At 48.7% G+C, this 11,023-nt stretch overlaps 1 protein-coding gene across 1 annotated transcript in view; it reads right to left on the reverse strand.

Annotated features, from left to right (window-relative positions):
- LOC100664440 (sialic acid-binding Ig-like lectin 16) overlaps nt 1-10,559 on the reverse strand; it is a 36,905-nt gene extending 26,346 nt beyond the window's left edge. The window contains 2 exon segments of the mRNA XM_023544053.2: nt 9,683-9,967; nt 10,058-10,559. Of these exon segments, the coding sequence (XP_023399821.2) occupies nt 9,683-9,967; nt 10,058-10,559 (787 nt within the window).
- Between the last annotated feature and the right edge of the window lie 464 nt (nt 10,560-11,023).

An 11,023-nucleotide genomic window follows, 5' to 3' on the forward strand; every position in this document is an offset into this window, starting at 1 on the left:
CTGGCACCCAGAATTCAGACTTCTGGCCTCCTAGACTATGAGAGAATAAATTTCTCTTCGATAAAGCCATTCACTTGTGGTACTTCTCTCATAGCAGCACTAGATAACTAAGACAGCATCTATTGATTCCATCACATTTGAAAGAAGGAGAATGAAAACAATTAAAGATACAAGGAAAATATTTGTCCAACTGACCAATGGACCACATGAATCACAGCCTGAGCCCAGAAGAACTAGATGGTACCCAGCTACTACCACCAAGTGCTCTGACAAGGATCACAATAGAAGGTTCCAGACAGAGCAGGAGAAAAATGTAGAACAAAATTCAAATTCACAGAAAAAGACCAGACTTACTGGTCTGACAGAGACTGGAGGAACCCCCAAGGCAATAGCCCCCAGACACCCTGCTATCTCACAACTGAAGCCACTCCTGAAGTCCACCTTTCAGCCAAAGATTAGACAGGCCTATAAAACAAACAATAACACACATGAGGAATATACTTCTTAGTTTAATCAAGTATACAAGACCAAATGGGCAACACCTGCCCAAAAGCAAAGATGAGGGAGCAGGAAGGGACAGGAAAACTGGGCAAATGGACACGGAGAGCCCAGGGTGGAAAGGGAAAGTGCTGACACATTGTGGGGATTGCAACCAATGTCACAAAATAATTTGTGTATAAATTTTTTAATGAGAAACTAATTTGCTCTGTAAATCTTCACCTAAATCACAATAAAACTGAAAAAAAAAAGATATTTCTGTAGACACCTCTCTCCATTTAATTGTTCAAGCCGGATGTTCAACACCCATCACCACTGAGTGAACGAGTCCATCATCCTGTGCTGACTGTTGTCTCAGTGTCTTAGGACTACTGTAATAGAAACACAAGACAGTGGCTTTAAGGAACAAAATTTATTTTCTCACAGTTCTGAAGGCTAGCAGTCTGAATGTCGGCATCAGCTGGGCTGTGCTCTATCTCTCTGCCACCTCTAGGAAAGGTCCTTCTTGGTTTCACTCAGCTTCTGTAGCCCCGGGCGTTTCTTGGCGTTCCTTGGCTTATAGATAGATCCTCAAGGGCTGTCTTCCCCCTGTGTGTGTCTCTCTGTATCTACACTCCCCTTTGTAAGACACCACTGAGAAGGGAATAAGTTTAGGACACATCCTATTCCAGTGTGACCTCATAAACACAACAAAAGAAAACCCCCATTTCCAAACAGGGTCACGTTCACAGGTATTGGTGTTAGGACTTATACATAGCTTTTTGGGGGTCGAATTCAATCCATACCACCTGCCTTACATTGCCTTCCTATATGCCCAGTACAGTGAAAATCTAAAATCTCTAAATGGAATGGCCTCTTCCAGAATCATTATAGCTTCACATATGCTCAGTGTCCAGATGCCACTCATGCAGTGGCAAGATTGGTTAGGATGGAATGATCACCTCCAAGCAGTTGAGGACACACTGTCTGAGGAGCCTGGTGGTCTCTGAGTAACATGAAGAAATGTGCCTTTGATTGATGGCAGCTCCGTGCCTTGGCCTTGTGGGTGACCTGGCCTCCCCTTGCCCTACTTAGTAGCCAGCCCACCACCCCTTCCCCCACCCCATTCCCATTCACTATGCACCAGCCGAAATACCCCTCCCCCATCCACTGTACACCAGGCACCCTGTACCTCCCCCATCCACTCTGCACTTACCCCACCAACCTCCTCTCAGATTCTAGACTAGACCAAGCTCAATCCCAACTTGGAAGCTTCACACACGCCATTCGCAATGTCTAAGATGCTTTTCCCCTTTTGTTTTTGCTTGGTGGTGCTTTCTCACACTTTGCTCTTGGACCTTGAGATTGTCCTGATCACCCCAGTGAAGCGTCTGTCCACCTCCCGCCCACCCACTCTCTCACCACATGCTGCTGTCCCAGCCAAGAAGCGTTTGTTGAATTTTCAGTGTCTCCACCAAATTGGAAATTCCAAGAGGGCTTCTTGTCCCTCTTGTTCATGACGGTGTCCTCAGTCCCTACAAAAGACCTGGCATGCAGTAGGAGCTTCAAGAGTGCTCCTTGAATGACTAAGACACCAACAGCTATTTTTATTGTCTTCTAGAACTTTCTAGAACTTCCCAGAACCCGCAGTTTGACTTAGACAAAAGAAGAAACATGACTCACGCCCTACTGTTTATTCACGGATGAGCTTCTAGAGAGAACCCTCAACGTGCAGTCCTGCTGCTTCCTTAGGCGGTGCTCTGCATCCCATTTAGCCTCAGGGAGCACACAGATACACCCCAGACAATGTGAACCTCCTCCTTTTCACTGTCCTGTCCTTTCAGCCCTCATCTCCAGCCAGCTACTGGGGGTGTGGATGGAGGAGACATCAGACCCAAGGGCAGGGGTGGGGCTGGCCCCCTCAGCAGGGATCCTGTCTACCATTTCCATCACTGTGCTTTGATAATAAATCGTTTGATTTGAGCTAGGGGACTCTAGCATCTGCCAAACAAGTTCCTCTGGGAAAATTTCAGCTCCCAGTTGTTTCTATCCATCCACCCAGCCTTTCTTCATTCATTCATCCACCCGTTCATTCCTGTCAACCTTTCAGACAACGATTCACTTGTTTATCTGTTCAAACTTTCACGCAGACACCCCTTTTGGGGGAACACAGTTCAATCCATGACAGGTGGCTTGCATGTTGCTGTGATGCTGGAAGCTATGCCACTGGTATTTCAAATACCAGCAGGGTCACCCATGGTGGACAGGTTTCAACAGAGCTTCCAGACTAAGGCACACTAGAAAGAAAGGCTTGACAATCTACTTCCAAAAATTAGCCAATGAACCCCTATGCGTCACAGCAGAATATTGTCCAATGTAGTGCTGGAAGATAAGCCTCCTAGGTTGGAAGGCACTCAAAATACACAGGGGCCACAACAATGGACTCAAGCACACTGGTGATCACGAGGATGGTGAAGAACCATTGTTTCATTCCATTGTGCATGGGATCGTTGTGATTCAGAGCCAAAGTGACAGCAATTCACAGCAACAAGAGGTGGGAGATAAAGATGCCTCCCTGGATAAGCCCAACTGGTTGTGGAAGAAGAGAGCTGACTATTATGAACTCTACTGGTAGAGGCAGTGGCAGCTACTGTGGCGGAAGTGGTATCTTCACTGTTGTTGTACTTGTGCTGTGAAGTCGATTCCGACTAATAGCGACCCTATAGGACAGAGTAGGACTGCCTCATAGGGTTTCCAAGGAGTGGCTGGTAGATTCGAACTGCTGAGTTTTTAGTTAACAGCCTGAGCTCTTAACCACTTCACCACCTTTACTAGAACAGATTAATTCAGCTCTGGTAACACAGAACGTGGCTATGGATCTGGTGAGTGTATTCTTTACATACTCATCAAGAAGGAGGATTAGGAGCAGTTCACATTCACCTCTGGTGGGTGACAGGCTACACAGCCCCGCACACACATCACATACACACAAGTGAGTGCATGTGTAACTGGTGAAATCTGAATAAGCTCTTTGGATTGCACCAACATCAGATCCCTGGTCTTGATATTGCACTATTGTTATGCAAAATAGTAATAATTAGGGAGGCTGGGTGAAGGGTGAACAGAACCTCTCTATACTTTTCTTTGCTACTCATTGTGACCCTAGGGTTATTTCAAAATAAAAAGGCATTCATTCTTAAAAGTTTGTGAGTGGCCATCTAGGATACAACTCTTGGTCTCTACTCGACTGGAGCAAAAGAGAAAGAAGGAAACCAAACAGTCACAGAAGAAAGCAGTCCACAGGACAAATAGTCTACACAAACCACAGCCTCATCTATTCTGAGACCAGAAGAACTAGATGGTGCCCAGCTACAACTACCAACCATCCTAATCAAGGCTACTATAGATGGACCCTAACAGAATGGAAGAAAAATGTGGAACAGAACCTCAAATTCCTAATAACAAAACCAGACCTACTGGACTGGTTGACACCAGAGGACTTCCAGAGATTATTGCCCTGAAATACTCTTCAAACCTTGAATGGAAACCAACCCCCTAGGTCATCTGGTAGCTAAATAGCAAATAAGCTCAAAAAATAATGAATATCAACCATAAGTATTGGGATCCTTTAAAAAATAACCTATATGAGACCATAGTCAGCAATTACTTTAAAACAAAGATGAGAATGTAAGGGGGCAGAGAAACTAGAATAATGAAAACAGAGCAACCAGAACAGAAATAGGGTGAAAGTTCACGCGTTGCGAACAATGTAAGCAGTGTCACTGAACAACTTGTGTAGAAATTGTTGAATGGGAACCAAAACAGCTGTATAAACCTTCACCGAGAACACAGTAAGATATTAACTAAAGAAAAGAAAAAAAGGCACTCCTTAAATACAAGGGACAGGTTAAATATTAAAATTTTTAAATAACAAGTTTATTGGGATATCAGTCACAGAATACACAATTCGCTCATTTAAATGTGCACAATTCCATGGTTTTTAGTATGTTCACAGAGTTCTGCAATCATTACCGCAATCTATTTTAGAACATTTCTGTCACCCCAAAAAGAAAACTTGTACCCACTAGGTATATCACCCTCCAATGCCCACCACATTCCTCCCAGGCCTAGGCAACAAACAGTAATCTGCTTTCTGTCTCTATAGATTTACCTATTCCGGACATTTTGTATAAATGGAATGACACAATATGTAGCCTTTTGCAACTGCCTTCTTTCACATGCCCTAGCATTTTCAAGGTTCACCCACATTGTAGCATGGATCACTACTTCAGTCCTTTTTATGGCTGAATAATATCCCACTGTATGGATAGACCACATTTTGTTTATCCATTCATCAGTTGATGGACATTTAGGTTGCTTCCACTTGTTGGCTATTATGAAGAGTACTGCTATGAATATTGATGTAAAAGTTTTTGTCTGAGTGGTGTACACTTTTTTCCACAGTGACTCTTTATTCTATAGTGATTTCATTGATACATATTCCTAAATAGTTGACTTTCAAATGTATTATTATTAGAGTTATCTTTATTATTTTTAAATAGATAGTACGTCACAAGTTGGGGTCCCCAGTGTTATGGACTGTGTCATGTCCCCTAAAGTTCTTTTGAAGTCCTAACCTCTAACCATTGCATCACCAGGGCTCACTTCCACAGGTGTAGGGGTTAGGATTCCAGCACATACTTTGGGGGGCACAATTCAGCCCATAACAGATGCATCATGTTAATTACTTTCTGACTCCTCACAACAACCACGCAACTTCAGTTTGTCGTGCCCGTTTGGCAGAGGAGGAAACTGAGCAGGGACTTGACTTGTTCAAACTCCTGCCCTTAGTTGCTGATGAGGCTGAGATCTGAGCCCAGATCTGCTCGTCCCCACACTGTGACATTCCCATATTGTTCCTATCAGGTGCCGTCAAGTTGATTCCAACTCATAGCCACCCTACAGGACAGAGTAGAACTGTCCCATAGGATTTCCAAGGCTGGTGGGTTTGAACCTCCGACCTTCGGTTGAGCCCAGAGCTTAACCCTTGTGTCACACCCATACAGTAGTTATATCCTGTTCACATGAAGAGTTGTTGTCTCAGGGATCCCCTTCAAGTGTCCCTTCTCAGCAAAGCCCTGGGCCTTCCAGCCAGACCTGGGCTCTGGGCAAGCCCTCACTGGCTGATCTTCATCTCTGGGTACTCTGTGGTTCTGGCGCCCTCCTGGCCCTGAGGCTCCTGAGGCTTCAGCCAATGGAAAATGAGGGAGGCGTACTGGAGTTCCTGTTCTTCTCCCGAGGTGGGGGTGGCCACAGCCCGGGGTGGGCAGTCTGGGGGGCCACCTGGCCTGGACTCCTCACAGCGACCCTGAGTGGAAGGGGAAGAAGGGTGTCAAAGTAGGATAATGGGGGCTGGGAGCAGAAAGCAGGCTCCAGAAGCAAACCTGGAAACTGAGCATTTGGTCTTTGATCCATTCATTCTGTAAACATTTGCCAGACCCTTATTCATGCAACAAATATTTAAGGGTAATAACACCTGGTGAAGGAGCTCTGGTGGCACAACGGCTAAGTGCTCTGCTGCTAACACAAATGTTGGTGCTTGGAACCAACCCAGCAGCTCCAAGGGAGAAAGATGTAGCAATCTGTTTCTGTTAAGATTACATCCTAGAAAACTTACGGGGCAATTCTATTCTCACATGGGGTCACCATGAGTCAGAATCCACTGAACCGCACCCAGCAACAACATTGCCTGGCCGTCACTGAGCGATTATCAGCCCACAAAATCCTCCCCAAAACCCGCTGGGGAGGTGCTGTTGTTGTGAGGTGCTGTTGAGTGTCGACCCCATGTGTGCATGAACTGCTCCATAGGGTTTTCAAGGCTGGGACCTTTCAGAAGCAAGTCACCAGGCCTGTTCTTCCAAGGCACCTCTGGGCAGGTCCAAACTGCCAACCTTCCAGCTAGTAGTCAAACACTTAGCCTTTTGTGCCACTCAGGGACTCCTGGGAAGGTGCTACTATCCACCTTTGTCAGATGGAGAAGCTTAGGCTGAGAAATGACAACCAAATATCCCCAAATCAAACACTGACTTAGTGGTGAGGCCTAGACTCATGCCCAGAGCTCTCTAACTCCAGTGCCCACTGTCTTGTTGAACTCCTACCCTGCGCCAGGCCCTGGATGTTCAGAGGGGAGCTAAGCAGACACCACAATTGACCTCACACAGCATCCAACGTGGTAAGGGAGGCAAACATGAAGCCAGTAGTCAATGAAATGACTATCTATTTGCAAATTGTGGTAGGATGCACAAGAATGGAGTGATGTCATGAGGACAGGGATTCGCTCAGACCTGGACACTGCCCTAAGGAGCCGTGGTGGCACAGTGGTTAATTATTCAGCCGCTAACTGAAAGGTCGGCCATTTGAACCCACCAGGCGCTCCGCAGGAGAAAAGACCTGCCAAATCTGCTCCCATAAAGATTACAGCCTTGGACATCATTTGGGGAAGTTCTAACTGTCACATGGGGTCGCTATGGCTCGGAATCAACTCAACAACAATGCTATCAGTATCTCACAGGTTCAGGCATCTGAATGCAGCTGTGAAATTGTGTTACAAAAAAACCAAACTCATTGTTGTCAAGGCGATTCTGATGCATAACGAGCCCATGTGACAGAGTAGAACTGCCCCATAGGCTTGCCTAAGCTGTAATCTTTATGGGAGCAGATGGGCAGGTCTTTTCTTCTGCGGTGCAGCTGGGTAGGTTTGAACTGCCAATCTTTTGGTTAATAGCTGAGCGCTTAACCATTCCACCACCCTGTTGTTTTTCTTAGGTGCCATCGAATTGGTTCCAGCTCATAGCTAGCTGGCTGGAGTATTGAGGAGTGTCTGTGGCTGGGACACAGTGTGGGGGCATGGTGGGTAGGAGACAGGGGAGGGGAAGGTGAGACGCCTCTACAGTCAGACCCTGTGAGGCCTTGATGGGAATTAAGGAGTTTGCACTTGATTCTCTAGGCAATAGGGAGGAGCCTGAGGCCTGTAAGCTCAGGGGCAAGTGGGTGTGCACTAAAGAATTGGTGTCAGAAGTGAGGGTGGTCTTGGGGTCCCCAAATTTGCACTTGGTGTCAGAAGTGAGAGTGTTCTCGGTTCCCCCAAATGTGTCATTGGCATCAAAAGTGAGGGTGGTGTTATGGTTATCCCAAATTTGCAGTTGACATCAGAAGTGGGAGTTTTCTTGAGGTCCCCCAAATTTACAATTGGTTTCAGAAGTGAAGGTGGTCTTGGGGACTCATGAACTTTGTAGTTGACAATAATTATTCTGGGGAGATCCCTCTGGCATTTTGTCTTGGGGAAGCAGGGAGAAAGTGGGCCAGGGGTACAGACACAAATGAGGCGGTGGGGACAGGAAAGGCCCAGGTGGTGCTCAATAGACCTTGGTGATTCTCCAGCTCTGGGAGACAAGACAGAAGGCAGTGGGAGGTGACTCCTGGGTCGCTCAACTGGGCCACTGGCTTGATGGGGGCCGAGGAGAGAAAAGCTTTTGGGGCACAATGATGACCTAAGTCATCAGAGGAGCCTAGTGACGGTCATCCCAGGGAGGTAACAAAATGGGACCCCCAAGGACAGAGGATTCATCACTCACCGACATGACAGTTCCCAAGACAGAGGGGGCATCCAATCCTCCAGGTGCTGTCTTGGTTGCCTTCCTCCTCCGGGGCTTCACCCTGAGGGAGGAGCCCAGGACCTTCAGGCAACTGGCTCAGGGCTTGGGCCAGGACTACTGCCCCCTGCTTAAGAGGTTAGAAGGGCAGACCCAGGCTGGGAAGGGCTTGGGCGCCATGTCTAGCCTGATAGCTTTTATTAGAAGAGCAAGAGCCCTCTCCTGGAAGGCTGGGCTTAAAGGTGGGAACTTACCCCTGCTCTGAATCTCTTCCCAGTTGCCATCAAGTCGACTCCAACTCATGGGCAACCCCAAGTGTGTCAGAGTAGATCTGCACTCCATAAGGTTTTCAGTGGCTGATTTATTTTCAGAAAGAGATGGCCAGGCATTTCTTCCCAGGCATTTCTGGGTGGATTTGAACCACCAACCTTTCAGTTAGTACCTAAGCTTTTAACTGTTTGCGCCACCCAGGGACTCCATGAATCTCTGCCAGGGGCTTAAATTTTTTGGAGTCCCTGGGTGCGGCAAACAGTTATGGCTTTGACTACTAACCAAAAATTAGCTGCTCAAACTCACCCAGAGGCACCTCAAAAGAAAGGCCTGACAATCTACTTCCAGAAACTCAGCCACGGAAAACCCTATGGAGCACAGTTCTACTCTGACACACAGATCCACAAAGAGTTGGAATCCACTCAACGGCAACTAGTTTGGCTTTTGATCTTTGGTTCTCAAGTCCCTACGTCCTGGGTGGCACAAATACTTTGCACTCAGCTACTAACTGAAAGGTTGGTGATTGAAATTCACCCCGACATACCATGGAAGAAAGAACTGGCCATCTACTTCCAAAAATCACCCATCGAAAGCCCTCGGGGGTGAACTTCCCCTGTGACACACGTGGGGTTGCCAAAAGTTGGAATCGACTCAACGGCAACTGGCTTTCTGAATCTCTGGCCCAAGATCCAATTCTCACAGCAACCACTGCCCCATCCAGATCCCTCCACCTAGGACTCTCAGGGACTCCAGGGCCTGCACCCCCTCCACTCTAAGGGAGGACACTCACATGAGTAGGATGAGACAGGGACAGAAGAAGAGCAGGGCAGCAAGGCCAGCTCCCACGAAGGCCGCCTGAACAAATTCTCTTCCACTCTGAGGTTCCCCTGCTGAGGAGCAAGATTTATGGCAACTTACCTCTGAGCCCCAGGACCCTGGAGCCCCAGTATGTGGCTCTCTCCTTTTCAGCAGCCCCCAGCCCTCTAACCCCAAACACACCCCTTCCCTCCAGCCCCGGCCTCTCTGCCCCAAGTTCTTCTAGAATCGACACTCCTTCCCCCCCAAGCCTCAAGCCCAGTGACCCCCCTCCGACCTGGCAGCAGGACAGTGCTGCTGTGGGCACCACCCAGTCACCTCCCAGGGTGAAAGCAGCTTGCTTCCTGGACCCGCCTTTTCTCCTAGGGACCCTCCTGAGCTCCAGTCTGCTGGTTGCCACGGTGATCTCTCACCTCTCTGTGCACCTGGCTTATCCCCACACTCCAGAGCCTTGCCCCCAGATTCACGGGTCACATTCAGTCGAATGGTCCTTGCAGTGCTCATGCCGTTTCTGGAGAATTTCACCCAACAGGTGAGCTCAGTGTCATGGTCCTGGGATCTCGGTGTGAGGGTGAGAGCTGAGAAGAGGGAGGCTCGTGGTCCAGCTCCTTGGGGGGAGACAGCTGTCCCCGACCAGAAGAAGATGGGGGCTGGACAGCCCTCAGAGATCCCGGGAAACATGCACAGCAGTGTCACCAGGCGCCCAGGCTCCAGGGTTTCAGGGACGTAGACATCGGGCTTCTGTGTCAGGCCTGGGGCATAGAGAGGGAGATCCTAGCCCCACACCGTGGCCTTCTCCACAGTGGCTCCCCAGCCCATCCCAGCTCGAGCCAACTCCATACCTGTCACTTCCAGGGACAGCGTGTCCTTCACAAAACTAAGTCTCACAGAATACCTGCTCTCCACCTGAAAGAAGTACTCGGCTGTGTCCTCTCTCTGTGCGTCTGTGATCACCAGGGAGCAGCTCCGGTTCTGGGGGTCCCCGAGGAGCTGGAATCGACCTTTGGTCTCCTTTTTTACTTCCCTATAAGGGTTGTTTGTGGCCACAGGGACATCCTGGCGGCGACTGATGTTAGTGGCCTCTTTCCGGAACCAGGAGCCCAGAACTGGGTTAGGGACCCTCCAGTAGGACGTCGGGTAGGAGAAGGCACAGGGTATGAAGACACACAGGCCCTCCTGCACCGCCACTGACTTTTGCACCTGTAGCTGGTATCTGTCATCCAGACCCCAGGACTCTTTGGGTGACCGACTATTAGTGGGAGCCCCACCCCATGCCTGAGACCTCCAGCCCCCAACACGCTCGGCCCCCCGCAACAGGGGTAGCAGTAGCAGCAGCAGCAGCATCTCTGCAGTTGGAGAAACTGGAGCTGGCACCCTCTGGCTTCTGGAGTGGTCTATCTGTCTGGGAAGGAAGCTCTGACAAGGAAGCCCCAGGCAGGGAGGGACAGGGACTGCCCACAGAAGAGGAAGCTCAGCAGCCCAAGGTTCCTGTAAGATCGCCTGCCTCTTCCTACTTCTCCTTCCGCAGGTGGAAGCAACAGGGCAGAGAGGTGTAGAACTTATCCAAGAGCAGGAAGGGACCCCCTAGGCCAGGACCTCAGGAGGGGAGCAACAGGAGTGGGGTGCTCACAGGAAATAGGTGATGTCTTAGTTTCTGAAAGTCCCTGGGTGGCACAAATGCTTTGCACTTGACTACTAACCTAAAGATTGGTGGTACAAACATACAGAAGAAAGGCCTGGTGATCTGCTTCCATGAGATTATTGCCAAGAAAACCTCACTGAGCACAGTCCCTCTCTGACACACATGG

Source organism: Loxodonta africana, chromosome 11, assembly GCF_030014295.1.
Source record: "Loxodonta africana isolate mLoxAfr1 chromosome 11, mLoxAfr1.hap2, whole genome shotgun sequence".
Taxonomy (NCBI): domain Eukaryota; kingdom Metazoa; phylum Chordata; class Mammalia; order Proboscidea; family Elephantidae; genus Loxodonta; species Loxodonta africana.